General features: G+C 39.8%; 1 protein-coding gene across 1 annotated transcript in view; it reads right to left on the reverse strand.

The window, feature by feature from the left end:
* Positions 1-1,013: 1,013 nt before the first annotated feature.
* The window catches only part of LOC143228810 (uncharacterized), a 62,630-nt gene continuing 45,647 nt past the window's right edge, over positions 1,014-17,996 (reverse strand). Inside the window, exons 3-4 of the mRNA XM_076460178.1 lie at positions 10,185-10,329; positions 1,014-3,929 (exon numbers count right to left, since the gene is read on the reverse strand). Coding sequence (XP_076316293.1) covers positions 3,590-3,929; positions 10,185-10,329 — 485 coding nt within the window. The 3' untranslated portion in view covers positions 1,014-3,589. The remainder of the gene's footprint in view (positions 3,930-10,184; positions 10,330-17,996) is intronic.

The following is a 17,996-nucleotide window of genomic DNA, read 5'->3' on the forward strand; positions in this document are numbered from 1 at the left end:
TGCCACCTGCGGCTCAGTTTGAGGGCTTATACTGTTATCGAGGTGCACAGCACAATTAACACATTACATGGTTTTACATTTACACAGCACATTGTGTTAGGTAAAAGGACGTTTTGTTTATGCTTCTATTTGTGTTACTTAGGCTGATGTGTTTATTGAGCCAACAGCGAAGGTTATTTACGAACAAGAGAGGTTTGGTTTGTTTTGAATTTCGCGCAAAACCGCACGAGGGCTATCTGCGCCAGCCGTCCCTAATTTAGTAGTGTAAGACTAGAAGGAAGGCAGCTAGTCATCACCACCCACCGCCAACTCTTGGGCTACTCTTTTACCAACGAATAGTGGGATTGACCGTCCCATTGTAACGCCCCCACGGCAGAAAGGGCGAGCATGTTTGGTGTGACAAGGATTCGAACCCGTCACCCTCACATTAAGAGTCGAGTGCCTTAACCACCTGGCCCAAGGAAACAAACATTTGTACTTTAGCCTGTTCGGTGTGACGGGGACGCGAACAATAGAAAGCACTGGTATTTCAATTCAGAAAGTCAGAGATTCGAACCGTGGTAGGCAGCCGAAATTCATGCGACTCGCGCCTTTCGCTATGGAATGTTATAACTGTGGCAGCCAATCCCGCTATTTCTTTAAGAGTAGCTAGAGAGGAGGCGGGTGATGCTGTTTGTCTGACCTCCCTCTCATCAACTGGCCAAGGTAAACTCCGTGTCACTTAAGATTCCGTTTACGATGAAAATTCTAACACCACCCGCCACTAACATTCGATTTTCTCACCATGTAACGTGAAACCCGGGGCCTGGCATGGCCAAGCGCGTAAGGCGTGCGACTCGTAATCCGAGGGTCGCGGGTTCGCGCCCGCGTCGCGCTAAACATGCTCGCCCTCCCAGCCGTGGGGGGGTATAATGTGACGGTCAATCCCGCTATTCGTTGGTAAAACAGTAGCCCAAGAGTTGGCGGTGGGTGGTGATGACTAGCTGTCTTCCCTCTAGTCTTACACTACTAAATTAGGGACGGCTAGCACAGATAGCCCTCGAGTAGCTTTGTGCGAAATTCCAAAAGAAACAAACAAACGTGAACCTGTAAGCATCCAATAGCTTTATTTTTCGTGCATGCGCACTGTTGTTTTAGGAAAAATAGCTTTCTTTCTCTTTACATTGTAATATATTTCAAAAGAAAAGAACGTACAATACATTTATGCTCATGTCCTAAAAAACTTGTTTGCGTAATGAATGCAACTTTCCTTTCTGTATACTGTTTACTAATTTCACATTTAGCTCTCTAGAACTTCATTTTCCCACGTTCATCCAACTCACACTGTTGGGCTATAAACAGGTGGCGTTTAATGAGATTTATACAAGAGAATCTACTAAATAAAGACATGAGCGAAACTATAAATGGAGTGTTTTAAATAGCGTTGTATAGCGAGAAGTCTGCACGACGGTGACAGGGTAAGAACTCCCAAAGGTAAAAAACAACTTTAAATTTTTTTTTATAAATGCTTTTTTATGTAGTTTGCGTTCGAGCGCGTGTGTAGAAGAGGCATCAGTAATTTTAAAAGGAATTTTTCACACTTATTTTCATCACTTATGTTCCTCCGCCGGTGTTGCTACGTTAAACAGTTAGACTTGTGTGTGTGCAATCCACTAGGATTATTCAATGGAGGGTCAAACAGCTCAGTGCTACCCCCTGGAGATACATGATTGATTTGACTTTTACTTTAATGGTTCCATTAAAAGAACTGTTTTTGTTTCTTGAACGATTTCGTTTTACTGCAGAGCTGAACAATGGGTTGTATGTCCACCGAGAGAATCGAACCTCGAGTATCGGGGGAATATCCAAAACGAGTGAGATAAAGCGACCTATTTGATATTTAAAGGTCAAGGAGATTAGTTTGACTGCAGTGGGTCAGACGTAATTATAAAATAAATATTTGAGTGAAAGAGACGGACAAGGTACTGTTTTCTTTCTGAATGTCGAAGGTCAACGTTACTTGATTTTAATATCATTTGTCACTGGTCAAGTGAAAAAGTGCATATTTTCATTAGAATAAAAGTTTTCAAAAGTGAAAAAAATGTCAAGAAGAGACCTCTATCTTCTGTGCACTTTTTTTTTTTTGCTTATTTGATTGTTTCGTTTTTACTTCGTACAAAGCTACATGAGGGCTATCTGCGCTAGTCGTCCCTATTTAACAGTATAAAACTAGAGGTAAGAAAGCTGGCCATCACCACCCACCGCCAACTCTTGGGCAACTCTTTTACAAACGAATAGTGGAATTGACTGGGACATTAAAACGCTCCCTACGGCTGTAAGGGTGAGCATGCTTGGTATTACAGGGATTCGAACCCGCGACTCTCAGATTACGAATTGAGTGCCCTAACCACCCGGCCATGCTGGGCCTGCCTTGTAATTAAATGTTTCTTTCAACAGAGAGGAAATTCGAAAATTTTCTGGTTCAAGAGGACAAGTAAAAGCAATGTTTGCTAGACACATACTGTACTATTTTGAGCTTCTGCCAGAACTTAAATAATAAAAAAAAAATACAGAAAAGAGTAAACAATTAATTCCCGCCCACTTTAATTACTTTATTTTTGCATTGGGCAAAACACATATGGTAAACAATTAATCCCCGCCCACTTTAATAACTTTATTTTTGCATTGGGCAAAACATATTTAGTAAACAATTAATCCCCGCCCACTTTAATAACTTTATTTTTGCATTGGGCAAAACATATTTAGTAAACAATTAATCCCCGCCCACTTTAATAATAACTTTATTTTTGCATTGGGCAAAACATATTTAGTAAACAATTAATCCCCGCCCACTTTAATAATAACTTTATTTTTGCATTGGGCAAAACACATATAGCCCATTTGCGTAGTTTTGCGATTTACAATAAGCAAATAAAACGTTTAACAGTAGCGATGCATCTAAATATATTTTATGATATACCCTATACAAGTTCATATTATTTTATTTGTTGTGTGTGTATGTGTGAAGGGAGGTACAAGATGTTCTATACCTTAAAATCTATAATTTTCTTTTTAGTGAACATGACGAAGTGTTCGGAATTTTTTTTTTTAATATAGTCGAAACGATTGATGTTCATCACGTCGTGTGAGAAAAATGTACAATTTTATTTTGCACCATTTATCCAAAGAAGCATTTCTGTATTGAATTTTACATCGTCTGTATAGATAGTGAGATCGATCTTGGTTACGAACATATCAAACAAATTTCACGATACAGGGGGTACAATAACAAGCAATCCTTGAGGCACTTAACATTCAGCGAATTTCCATTTTTGTAGCCACAATTGTTCAAGTAATAAAGATCCCATTTGTTTGTGATGTGTAGGTCTTAATGGGCTAAGTAAATCCTTGAAAGTTCTGTGGCACACTTTCTTTCAATTATTAATTGTTCAGTACGTACGACTTCGCCCCCAGCTAGTAGAGCGGTATGTCTCCGGATTGACAACGCTAAAATCAGGGGTTCGATTCCCCTCGATGGGCTGAGCAGATGGCCCTTTGTGGCTTTGCTATAAGAAAAACACACACAAAAAACGTACGACTTCATACAGCGCTATCTGTAGGCAGTTTCCACCACTTCCTCAAGGAATTCAGCAGAGTTCTCGATGAACGATGGTTCTTCTCGGAATGTGACCTCGGGTTTCGATCCCTGTCTGAGACGTCCGTTCTGACTTGGTCGACAAGAAGCGTGAAGAACGGCGGATGTAGTCAAAAACTTCACTTGGTTGTGAGTGCCCTTAGAAGCTCGTCTAGAGTAGGTCCTTCCAGTGGCTGGATCAGCCTCGGTCTCCGGATTTTCTCCGGTTTTCGGACTAATATCTGATGAAGAGTCTCTGGAGAAAAAGGATGGCCTCTCACAAAATCCCGGGATTTCCAGAGTTACCGCACGCACTCTGCAATATATAAAATTGGCAATAAGGCATTTGATCTTCACAAAGAAAATAAAACATTGTCCTTTGGATTCAGTTTAAAAATCAAGTGTATTATTATTAAATTAGTTTCTGGTAAGCGAACAATAGCTATCAATATCTGTTTGTTTGTTCTTGTTTTTTGGAATTTCGCACAAAGCTACACGAGGGCTATCTGCGCTAGCCGCCCCTAATTTTGCTGTGTAGGACTAGAGGGAAGGCAGCTAGTCATCACCACCCACCGCCAACTCTTGGGCTACTCTTTTACCAACGAATAGTGGGATTGACCCTAACATCATAACGCCCCCACGGCTAAAAAGGCGAGTACGTTTGGTGTGATGGGGATTCGAACCCGCGACCCTTGGATTATGTGTCGACCAGAGACTGTGTTTTAATTAACAGCTGATTAAATTATGCTTAATGAAAAATTTTATTCACCAAGAGTTCGTTTGCTTCTTGTTTAATGTATTTGGTTTCATTTTGAGCAGCTACTCGGGAGCTTTCTGTCCCTAATTTGGCAATGTAAGACTAGAGGGAAGGCAGCTAGTAATCACCACCCACCGCCAACTCTTGGGCTACTCTTTTACCAACGAATAGTGGGACTGACCGTCACATTAATACGCCCTCACGGAAGAAAGGGCGAGCATGTCTGGTGCGACGGGGATTCGAACCTGCGACCCTCAGATTACAAGTCGAACGCCTTAACCCACCTGGCCATGGTGAGCCATCAATATCTGAGGGACCTTCATCAAAACTGATCAATTGATTGTTTATGTTATAAGATCCTATATTGATGGTCAATTAGTCTTTGTCATAAACTATCGTATGGAAATCTGAATTACGGAACTCAATTATCGTTCATGGAAAATATGAGGATTAACTGATACAGTGAAGTAAACCAACAAAATATATTTGTAAAAACTGACACGTGGGTATAAAAAAAGGTGCTATTACAACTGACTGTCTATGAGCGAAGCTATTCAGTTATTATCCAAAGTTAAGTCCTTCTGTTATTGAGTGGAAACAGACACTGGATTGATACAGTAAATGTGGTTTAATATCAGACTGTAATGTTCATTTTCTAACTTCAGAACTGTGTAATTAAAAAGACGTGTTTGTCTGACACTGACAAGTTCCATCTTTCGTAACCAGATTTTGTCGTGACAAGTAATTATAAATTATTGATTAATCTTTCAGTAGATTCAATAATTTTCTTTGTATTTCCACGTCTTATGTTTTCTTCCAGAGCTATAAATATATTTATTTGAAATATGTCATGTTATGAGAAACAGATTCGTTCATTTATCACGTAAGGACACGTGGTTTGTCATAACAGAAAGAGGTCCCCGCTATTACAGCGATAAGTCTAAGGATTTACAACGCTAAAATCAGGGGTTCGATTCCCACATAACAGAAAGCACAAAACAGACTTTCACTGATGTAGAACAGGACGACTAAAAAAATATGTGTCACGATTATCTCGGTCATGGAAAAACGAACATTTTACGGACCCCATACACAAGCAAACAACAACAAAAAGAGACACAAAGGACTCACAAGATGTAAAACATGACGTCTATTTCACAAGACCTACTTCAGTGGGAGACAACAGATCAGTTATTACATATTAGTGTAGAAAACGCCTTTGACGTCACTGTAGTAATAATGGAGTTGATCAATATCGCGTTAAGGATATTTAGAAGTGGAACCTCTTCCTGACCAATAACAACATGTAAAGTTGACTGGCATTCTAAAGCTAGTGTTAGCGGTTTAGATGGACCACAACCATTAACTCAAATATTATTTGGGTCTTATCTTCGGACGCGAACCACATAAACTGAAATATTGTCATGTCATCGGGCCTGGTATGGCGAGGTAGTTAAGGCACTCGACTCCTAATTCGAGGGTCCAGGGTTCAAATCCCTGTCACACTAACTTGTTCGACCTTTCATCCGTGGGGGTGTTGTAATGTGACGGTCAATCCCACTATTTGTTGGTAAAAGAGGAGTCCAAGAGTTGGCGGTGGGTGGTGATGACTAGCTGCCTTCCCTCTAGTCCTACACTGCTAAATTAGGGACGGCTAGCACAGATAGCCCTCGACTAGCTTTGCGCAGAATTCTAAAGCAAACAATACTGAGCAGTAAAACCCGTATCATGACTCAGATCTGGATTTATTGGAAGTTCGAGACTAATACTGTTCAATATTTTGCTGAACCTTTAAAGCCTGCTTTGGTTTCTACAAACCGATGGGTCCCTCAGTAGTACAGCGGTAAGTCTACGGACTTACAATCCTAAAATCAGGGGTTCGATTCCGCTCGTTGGACGAGCATATCGACCGATTTGGCTTTTCTATGAGAAAACACACACAAACCGAGGGAGCGAAGGATATTGCAAATCCTTATGGTATTATCCTGATATTCTACGCATGCTCCATTGTACTCCCATTTGTTTAATGGCATTCTAATAGCAACGTATGGAAGAAACTCAAATCTCCTCTGCATCAGGACAGACAAGTAAACAATTCTGTTAACATAATTTCCGGACACCCTGCAGTTACTGAACTTGTATGTTCGTGGAGCGCAAGCCATTATTACGTGGTTGAATGAGGAAAGTCGTTTTTCTAATGCTCAAGTTATTACGATGTCTCTCGGAGAGACAGTGTTGTGGTTTTTATTCATTGCGGTGATCGTCAAATGGACATAAACGGTGGTGCCGATTGTCCAAATTGACAATGGCTGTCGATCCATGAACAGTTTCTGTGAGGAAATTCTTTTCTTTTATGGCCAGTTCTATTTCTTGATATTTCGCTTCTCTTGTTTTCTCTGATGTCAATTTCTTCTTGTAAACACGTCCTTGCAGAGAGATAAATACTGTAAAAATTGTTTTTGTTATTTTATATAAATCTTCTCAAAACGTAAGATCTGCTACTAAGCCTTAATTATACCAACAAATATTTAAACTATTATTGTTTGATTTGAATTTCGTGCAAAGCTACACGAGGGCTATCCGTACTAGCCGTCCCTAATTTGTAAGACGAGAGGGAAGGCAGGTAGTCATCACTACCCACCGCCAATTCTTGGCTACTCTTTTACCAACGAATCGTGGGATTGACCGTCACATTATAACGCCTCCATGGCTAAAAGGGGGCAGCGTGTTTGGAGCGATGGGGATTTGAACCTGGAACTCTTGCATTACGAATCGAGTGCTTTAACCACCTGGCTACGTAGGGTCTTAACGTTTGGGTGCCATTCTTTAAAACATAAACAGTTATTTCTCTTTTAAGACAAGAAAAATCTGTTATTCAGGTTTATTTTGTTTTCAGTAGAGACAATTTTCTTCTAAATAAACAAACTTCCGATTTGTTATTCACTTCTGGGTCTTATCATATTTCACAATTCTGTATAGTTAGTTTGATTTTGATTTTCACTTCACTCTTAGGAATGTGTGTGTGTGTGTTGTTGTTTTTTCTTATAGCAAAGCCACCTCGCGCTATCTGCTGTGTCCACTGAGGAGAAACGAACACCTGATTTTCGCGTCGTAAATCTGAAGACTTACCGCTGTTAGGATGCGAACAGAAATATTTGGAAGATTTTGTTTGTTTGTTTTGGAATTTCACACAAAGCTACTCGAGGGCTATCTGTGCTAGCCGTCCCTAATTTAGCAGTGTAAGACTAGAAGGAAGGCAGCTAGTCATCACCACCCACCGCCAACTCTTGGGCTACTCTTTTACCAACGAAAAGTGAGATTGACCGTCACATTATAACGCCCCACGGCTGGGAGGGCGAGCATGTTTGGCGCGACTCGGGCGCGAACCCGTGACCCTCAGATTACGAAGCGCACGCCTTAACGCGCTAGGCCACGCCAGGCCACGTATATTTGGAAGAAATGACAATTTTTTTAATTAAATGTACAGTTTGTTTAGAATTAAGCACAAAGCTACGCAATGGGCTTTTTGTGCTTCGGGGTCCGGCATGGCCAAGCGTGTTAAGGCGTTCGGCTCGTAATTCGAGCTAATATTAGAAATAATGGCGTACCCCGCTAACACAGCGGTAAGTCTACGGATTTACAAAGCTATTCGATTCCCCTCGATGGGCTCAGCAGATAGCCTCATGTGGCTTTACTATAAGAAAACACAAACACACACATCACGGCCATTTATGACTTTAAAATGCTGAAAACCTGATAGCTGAACCTGTCAATCTATACGGGTGCTCTTAACTGAGTATTAGCGTCGATTGTTAAAATTATATCGTCCTCAAAGTTGAGGGTTTTCTGTGACATTTGTTAGAATCGAAATGAAATATCCTAAAGATCAAGGGTTAGTATAACTAAGTAGTTATGGCGCCTGACTCGCAAGACATCCACGATCTTTAAGCTGCCGGGGCGTTATAAGTAACAGTCAATCTTCATTATTTGTTCGTAAAAAGAGTAGTCCAAGAGTTGGTGGTGAGTGGTGATGACTAACCGTCTTCGCTCTATTCTTTCACCGCTAAATTAGGAACGGTTAGCACAAATAAGCCTCGTGTAGCTTTGCGGAAAAACAACAACAAAAAGATCGAGATAAAACGTGTTAAACAGGAAAGCATAAGACACAGGGGCAAAAACAACTTTTGGGATACAATACCAAGTGCGTTAGACTTAGAAATACTAAACCACATAATCACAGTTCAGATATGGAATATTCCGACACGCTGATAAATAAATTACGCACGAGGATCAAATTACAATTATTAGAAACGAAATGAAAAATACTAAAGATCAAGGCCTAGCATGGCTAAGTAGCTTGGCACGCAACCTAATGATTGCGGGTTCGAGTCCATGTCCTACCAAACACGCACATTCTTTCACTCGTAGGGGCGCTATAAAGTGATGATCTATCCCACTTTTTACTGATAAGAGAGTAACCCAAAAGTTGGTGATCATGTCTAGCTTCTTCCATCTAGTCTTTCACTGCTATGTTAGAGACAGCGCAGATAGCCCTGGTGTAGGTTTGCGCGACATTCAAATAAAACACAACAACACTAATAAAAGATTTAGACCATCTAATAAGATTTCAGTTGTAAATGTGTAAGAACGTCATAAGAAATAATGAAAATCACTCACGGATAACAGAGTCGTTGCAATGTAAAAACACTCGCAATGAGATGTACAACGTTTTAAAAGTCTAAAAACTTAATCGTTACAGTGAAAGATTCTAGCTAAATTAATGGCGTTTGTAAGCCTAAGTAGGCCCTGACAAAGAATATTCTGTCTAACAACTTCTAATGCTATGTAGATAAATAAATAAATTGAATGAAAAGCATTGTTTTGTCTTTTAAGTTAAGCCTACCAGAGATACTGAGACCCGGAGTCTAGCGTTGCAAGTCCTCAGCCATACCGCTACGCCACTGGGAGAGGGGGGAGACTAAAGTAAAAAAAAAAAAGTATAATATTATGGTACAAGTGTGGGTATGGATAGATGGGTGATTAATTGGGGGAAGGGGTATTAGATTTTTTTATTATTGACTTATAGGGAGAACGTCATAGAACCCTCCCCCCAGCTCTATAAATTTTATGGGTTCTAACTTTTTCACATTTGGGTTCAAGAATCCTCAAAGTTTTAATTTTATGTTACCTTACAACCGTGCCTACTTATGTTGGAGTGTATTATCATTAGACGAGCTTCTGACTACAAAAAGGATTAAATGTTACACCTGTCTGCACGCTATTGTTTTAGATTCTCTACACTGAACAATGCGGTAAGAAGCAATCTTTGAGCGGTTAGGCAATCGTCACAAACAATTTTACATGTGATATCTGCAAAGCACACTACTAGCATACAAAACGTGACATTTCTAGGGGAGTCTGGGGGCATGTCCCTCTCAGAAAATCATTGAAAATTTGATACTATGAGATTGAATCTTGAGACGTTTTAACTACAATTACTGTATATGATCAATTTGATATATTGGATTATAATAAGTAAGGTTTAACACACAAAGTGTAACTATAAATGACATTAAAAAATGGTCAAACAGTGGCCTGACTGGCCTTACCGCTTCCTTCGGCCCTGATGACGCAAGCAAAACTAGCCGACACACTTTTATAAATCATCAAAGATACTACAAAAATATAGAACTACAATATAAATCAACCTTGCGACAAAATAGCGCGAAAAGAATCTCGTAAAAGAACAAAAACACGTGCAAGTCTCAACCGATTTTCAAAGTTTCTGTTTTGTTTTTTTTCAACACCACTTACCCTGCTTTTAGACGTCTCATGTGCTCACGCCGGCGATGTCGCTGTGCCCGGTGTCTCAGAGCACAGATGATTGCAAAAGCAAGCAGTGGAAAGCTGATCACACAAGAAACAATAGGAATCACTACAGGTCGGGCGTCAAGAGAAACTAAAGAAATAAGTATGTGTTAGTAATTTCCTGCTCCATAAAAAATCACTTAACCGACTGACAGGTACTTGTACTCTTAAAACAAATCCTTCTGCTCTTTCGTGAATAAAACTATTTTACAGCACATGCGCTGTCGAGAAAATTATGATTTCGGTTGAATCTATATATCTTGAGCAATGCAGACTTCTTCAGTCGATATACAGAATTGTTCTTCTTAACGTGGAAGAGAGAATACGCAGACAAACTGACTTTGGTCTATTTAGTAATGTTCAGTTTGGGAATAAAAGTTGGAATCCAGCTCGTGAATTTAGTTATCATACTTGTATTTTTATTTACGGCAAGGTCAATAAGACCGACTGACGCCATCCCTAATTTTGAATTATTGGCCACAAGGAAGGCATTCTGGTGCTCGCTATCCAAACATAGGACTTGACTGTTACTCTTATAACGATTCCACAGCTTAAGTTCCACAGTCTTCGAACATAAAACTCTAGAAACCGGGTTTCGATATACCTGGTGGGAAGAGCACTGTATAGCTCTGTGCTTTATTACACACAGCAAAAACCAACCACTTAAAATGCGGGAAATATCTTATAGTAGCACAAAGGTTCGAACGTCATATCCGAAATCACAGCTCTGCTATGAGACCATTCATCGCTCTATTAGTTTCTGGGTTTTTTTAATTTCGCGCAAGGGTTATCTGCGCTAGCCGTCCATAATTTAGTAGTGTAAGACTCGAGGGAAGTTAGCCAGTTATCACCATCCACCTCCAACTCTTGGGCTACTTACTCTTTTACTAACGAATAGTGGGATTGAGCGAAACATAATAACGTCCGGTTTGCTCACTTTGCACAAATCTTGAAACGTCAAACGCGAATAAATGTTTAAAGCGCATGATATTGAACGAAATCTTATGATACGCAGGCATGCTACGTGTTTCATACACATTTTTTTTTAAGTCACAATTTACGAAAATAAAGTGTATATAGTTTTAACACGATATAGAAGTCAAGGTAATAGAGTTACTGTTGCTTTATTGTTCCGGGCCATTCACTTAGGGTATCACGAGTTGTCGATCATGTGATACCTTGAGATTACATTCTATTTTGTTTTTCGATAGTATGGGAGATCGATGCACACAAGAATACCATTAAATGTTTTCTTTCTTTCAAAGTGGTAATTATGCGCGCTTTATGTGACTGATGCTTTCCTGGTAATGCCAGGTTAGAATATTACAGATGTATCTAAAAATTATCTTTTATTTCCATAATTTACGTAGATTCGTATTTAGACAATCGTTCGCTAAATTTACTGATTTCTATAGAAAGGCCCCGGCATGGCCAGATGGGCTAAGGCGTTCGACTCGTAATCTGAGCGTCCCGGGTTCGAATCCCTGTCACACCAAACATGCTCGCCCTTTCAGCTGTGGGGGCGTTATAATGTGACGGTTAATCCCACTATTCGTTGGTAAAAGAGTAGCCCAAGAGTTGGTGGTGGGTGGTGATAACTAGCTGTCTTTCCTCTAGTCTTACACTGCTAAATTAGAGACGGCTAGCGCAGATAACCCTCGTGTAGCTTTGCGCGAAATTCAAATTAAACCTAAGACCTCTAAGACTTGGATATAGTTGCCTCTAATTTTAAACCATTAATTAGTAGCTCTCGCCGCTACAACAACTTTGAATGTCTCTTTAAGCTCTATAAAAGTGACTGTCAGTCTTAACATCTCGAACCTTGAACTCTTAAATACACAGCCTAACACGTTAACATGCCTGCCTGCTGTTCATGTCTGGTAGTACAAGTTGTTAAATAAGTCGAATGCTAGAAGAATTATTCATTTAGTTCAGTGGTACAGTGCATAATTTTGCACACATTCGATGATTTCCGTAAAGTGTGAACATAAACATTGAATGTTCTGGTCAATCCCACTATTTGTTGGTAAAAGAGTAGCCCAAGAGTTGGAGGTGGATGGTGATGACTAGCTGCCTTCCCTCTAGTCTCACACTGCAAAATTATGGATGGCTAGCGCAGATAGCCCTCGTGTAGCTTTGCGCGAAACTCAAAAACAAACAGACAAAGCAATAGTGCAAAATATTTACATCCTGTCTGTTTCACTTTTCATTGGTCGTGATTTCAAAACAAATAAATAAAGATATTATTATAAATGACAGTGCCCTGAACTTTCTTGTAATCAGAACGAGGCGACGACTTGTTAGTATCACTGTTCAACTGTTTGTTATCACCTACCCTCTGTTTTCGCTTGACGTCTTTCGCTGCTAAATTAGGGAAGGTTGGCGCAGATAGCCCTCGTGTAGCTTTGCGCAAAATTCAAAACAAACAATACTCAGCATTAGTACTGGCGTTCACTGTTCTACACATAAAACTAAGTACAGTGGTACCTCGGTTCTCGAACTTAATCCGTTCCAGAAGGCTGTTCGAAAACCGAATCAATATTTCCCATAAGAAATACTGTAAATTAAATTAATCGGTTACAGACCTCCAAAAATTACGCATTATGAAGCATTTTAAGTAAAAATATTGCATATTTATACCTGTATAATAATACTTACATGCATAAAGTAAACCACAAAAACCATAAACACAATAAAAAACAATAAATGAAAATTTAACTGCACTTTACCTGTGCTGAGGAGAGCTAATAGCGTAAGTGAAAGGTGGTGAGGAACATGGAGAGTAGGAGGGTTATTATTGTTTGGAAGGGGAGTCACCTACCGTAAAAACGTCAGGTAACTCTCCTTCTGGGGTTCTTTCTCTTTCCTGTCTCTTTGCACCGCTACAACCTGCTTGAGACTCACTGGACCTATTTCTCACTATAAACTTGTCTAATGAGGTTTGTTTCTGTCTGTATTTTAAAATGTTTCTGAAGTAAAGCATGACATTTACATTGAAAAGGTTTATGCTGTGGTTTGCCACAGCTTTGTCAGGGTGAAATTTTTCCACAAAACTTTGTAACTCTCCCCATTTTCCACACATTTCCTTGATTAGTGAACTAGGAACATCCTCCCTCCTCATCTGAAGACACTTCCTCAGTTGCCTTCTGTTGCTGCTCCTTCTAAAGGCCTTGGAGTTCTTCCCTGGTGAGTTCAGTGTTGTGGTCTTCCACCAACTCCTCCACATCATCATTACTCACATCCAACCCTGGTCTAGTGAGACAATATCCTCGACAACAGACTCAGCCTTTAAGCCTTCAAAGTCTCTATCTGCTACTGAGTCTGGCCACAATTTCTTCCAGGCTGAGTTCATTGTCCTCAAAGACACTTCCCTCCAGGCTTTGTCTATGATCCTCAAGCAATGGAGGATATTAAAGTGATATTTCCAGAACTCTCTGAGAGTTAACTCTGTGTCAGAGGTCACTTCAAGCACCTTTGAAACAGTGCTTTGGTGTAGAGTTTCTTAAAGTTCGATATTACCTGCTGGTCCATGGGCTGAATGAGAGGAGTCGTGTTAGGGGGGCAAGAGCTTCACCGTAATGAAACTGTACTCCTCCACCAACCCGTCCTCCAAGCCTGGTGGGTAAGCAGATGCATTGTCTATCACAAGGAGGGCCTTGAGTGGCAACTATTTTTCCGTGAGGTAATTCTTTACACTTGGGTCAAACACTTCATGGACCCACTCCATAAAAAAATTGCTTGGTTACCCATGCTTTACTATTAGCCCTCCACATGATATTTAGTTTACTTTTCAGGACATTATTTTTTTTTAAACCCTCGAGTTCTCAGAATGTTACACAAGCAAAGGCTTAAGTTTTAAGTCCCCACTTGCATTACTACATAACAATAGAGTTAGCCTGTCCTTCATTGGCTTGTGTCCTAGCAGTGACTTCTCCTCCTTGGTGATGTAGGTCCTCTTTGACATTTTCTTCCAAAATAAGCCTGTCTCATCACAGTCGAACACTTGTTGGGGAATAAAACCCTCAGCTTCTACATAGTCCTTAAATTCCCTAACAAATATATCAGCAGCATCTTTGTTAGAACTGGCACCCTCCCTTTGTCTCACCACACTATGTATGCCACTTCTCTTCCTAAATTTTTCAAACCACCCCTTACTAGCTTTAAAGGCATCACTTGTATCAGTACTCATTCCAGGGGTGTTTTTCAGGAGATCAGCATGCAACTGCTTTGCTTTCTCACAAATGATGGTCTCAGAAATGCTATCACCAGCTAACTGTTTTTCGTTTACCCAAATCAACAACAGTTTATCTACCTCTTCCATTGTTTGTGATCTTTGTTTCATAAGCACTGTCACTCCTTTTGCAACATCAGCTCCTTTGATGACCTCTTTATTTTTCAGTATGGTGCAGACTGTACACTTCACCATACCAAACTGTGTAGCAAGGTCAGACACGCGAACACTACTCTCAAACTTCGCTATGAGATCTTTTTTCACCTCTATTGTGGCTCTAACAACTTTTCTTTTTGGTTTGCTGCTTTCATTATCCTTCTTTGACCCCATGGTGGCTTATTTAATCAGAATATTTAGAAAAACAACAAAAAACAAAAAGAAAAACGAGAACGTTCACATCAGATTTTAGCGGGGGTGTGGACTGAGCGACAGGTGAGGGTAAAATGTTTTGGGCAAGCTTGACGTGGGCCGAAAATGGTCGAAGGGTCGTTCGGATCATCAGTCGAGTTATTTCGGGGGTTCGGGCCACGACAGCTTGGTTCGGGAACCGAGTTTATGTTGTCACCGAGACATTTTTTTTTCCCAAACAAAATCTTCGAAAACCGAATTGTTCGAGAAGGGAGTCGTTCGAGAACCGAGGTACCACTGTACAGGCAAAAACTATCTTTAAAAACAAACAAACTTGTTCTTGAAACAATGACCCGGCATGGCCAAGCGTGTTAAGGCGTTCTACTCGTAATCCGAGGGTTGCGGGTTCAAATCTCGGTCGCACCAAACATGCTCGCCCTCCCAGCCGTGGGGGCGTTATTAGCTACACTAGGGCTATCTGCGCTAGCCATCTCTAATTTTGCAGTGTAAGGCTAGAGGAAAGGCAGCTACTCATCATTACCAACCGCCAACTCTTGGGCTACTCGTTTACCAATGAATAGTGGGATTGACTGTAACATTATAACGCCCCCACGGCTGAAAGAAGTGAACATGTTTGGTGTGACGGGAATTCGAACCCGCGACCTTCGAATTACGAGTCGAGTGCCTTAACCCACCTGGCCATTCCGGGCCATATATTGAAGAGAGAGAGAGAAAACGAATATGTATTGGGGGAGTAATATATTCCGGATCTGGATCCGATTTGGGGAGGACTATCTTGTGGGAAGATTCTATCTCCTTTTAAAAATTCCAGTAAATCAATTTGTTATTTTTTGAAATATACATAGATGTATAAAGACCAAAATCCGATACAAGAAATATTTTTTACAACAATAAAAATGTAATATTTACATTTTTAATCATCTGTACTTTTGTGACGATCCCAATTTCCCTGTATTAAATCTTACAGACCATTAATCTACAACTGGTTTGTGTTGTTTTAATAAAACAACATCTGTTATGAAGGAGTTTGTTACTTACACTTAGAGCTTATTGCGCAACTAAATATTTAATACATTTCGAAAAATATAATTGGATAAAAAATAAATAACTCGACAGAACTTTCTCATTTAGCAAATAACTTTCAACTTACACACTTGTGTGTTTTGGGGTTTTAGTTGAGTACAAAGCTACATTTGTTTGTTGGTTTTGAATTTCGCGCAAAGCTACTCGAGAGCTATCTGCGCTAGCCGTCCCTAATTTAGCAGTGTAAGACTAGAGGGAAGGCAGCTAGTCATCACCACCCACCGCCAACTCTTGGGCTACTCTTTTACCAATGAATAGTGGGATTGACCGTCACATTATAACGCCCCCACGGCTGAGAAGGCGAGCATGTTTTGGTGCGACCGGGATTCGAATCCACGACCCTCGGATTACGAGTAGAACGCCTTAACACGCTTTGCCATGCCGAGCCTCAAAGCTACATAATAGGCTATTTGTGCTGTGCCCACTGCGAATAACGAAACCTGGAGTTTCTAACGTACGCAGAGGTCCCATCGTGCCGCTAGGGGGCTACATATAATGCATCACATTGAGTCGTTTTGATTTTCGTTTTGCAACACTCGGTGTAGAGAAGATACGAAACCATCGATTGAAATCACTTGTTTTATATCTAGAATACACAGCAAATCTTAAAATTAATTAACGGTTTTAATTACAGTATAAGTGGAATTGTTGATTAATGTTTTTGTCACTCGTATGCTGTTTCAGACCTTTTCCTGTACAAAGTCATATAACACAATCAACGTAGTACATAAATACGTTATAAATACGTTTTAACTATATTTCCAATGTGAACAGTGTACATCGCATTAGTAACTCAACAATTTAAACTCGCTCAAGATGGCGCTGGAGATTAATTTGGTTTTTGGTAGTTCAAAACGTCACAAACGCAGTTGAGAACAGATTCTTTCTTGTTAACGTCAGCTACTGGTTCATTCTTTCCTAACGTGTGCTATAAAAACCCTATTTAGTGGTTGGTGTGGATTTATACTGCTTTACCTAATTATATAAAACTGCAAAAAAATACACACAAACAAAAACAACTCCAGATTGGATTAGAAAAACGAAAAAGTAGTCTTAACCTTGTCACATGAAAATGATATGTCAAGTCATCCAGAATAGCTGGTTGGGTTAGAAAACCGAAAGATAGATTTAACCTTGTCACATGAAAATGATATGTCAAGTGATTCCAGAATAGCTGGTTGGATTAGAAAACCGAAAGATAGATTTAACCTCGTCACATGAAAATGGTATGTAAAGTGATTCCAGAATAGCTGGTTGGATTAGAAAACCGAAAGATAGATTTGACCTCGTCACATGAAAATGGTATGTCAAGTCATTCAGAATAGGTAGGTGGTTGGGTTAGAAAACCGAAAGATATATTTAACCTTGTCACATCAAAATGGTATGTCAAGTCATTCAGAATAGCTGGTTGGGTTAGAAAACCGAAAGATAGATTTAACCTTGTCACATGAAAATGATATGTCAAGTGATTCCAGAATAGCTGGTTGGGTTAGAAAACCGAAAGATAGATTTAACCTTGTCACATGAAAATGATATGTCAAGTGATTCCAGAATAGATGGTTGGATTAGAAAACCGAAAGATAGATTTAACCTTGTCACATGAAAATGGTATGTAAAGTAATTCCAGAATAGATGGTTGGATTAGAAAACCGAAAGATAGATTTGACCTCGTCACATGAAAATGGTATGTCAAGTCATTCAGAATAGGTAGGTGGTTGGGTTAGAAAACCGAAAGATATATTTAATCTTGTCACATCAAAATGGTATGTCAAGTCATTCAGAATAGCTGGTTGGGTTAGAAAACCGAAAGATAGATTTAACCTTGTCACATGAAAATGGTATGTAAAGTGATTCCAGAATAGCTGGTTGGATTAGAAAACCGAAAGATAGATTTGACCTCGTCACATGAAAATGATATGTCAAGTCATTCAGAATAGCTGGTTGGGTTAGAAAACCGAAAGATAAATTTAATCTTGTCACATCAAAATGGTAACCAAATCTTTCAGAGTTGTTTGTTAGATTAAAAAAACATTAAAGTTTAAAGGTAGATTTAACCCCGTCACATTAAAATGATA

Source organism: Tachypleus tridentatus, chromosome 10 (genome assembly GCF_004210375.1).
Source record: "Tachypleus tridentatus isolate NWPU-2018 chromosome 10, ASM421037v1, whole genome shotgun sequence".
Classification (NCBI taxonomy): Eukaryota; Metazoa; Arthropoda; class Merostomata; order Xiphosura; family Limulidae; genus Tachypleus; species Tachypleus tridentatus.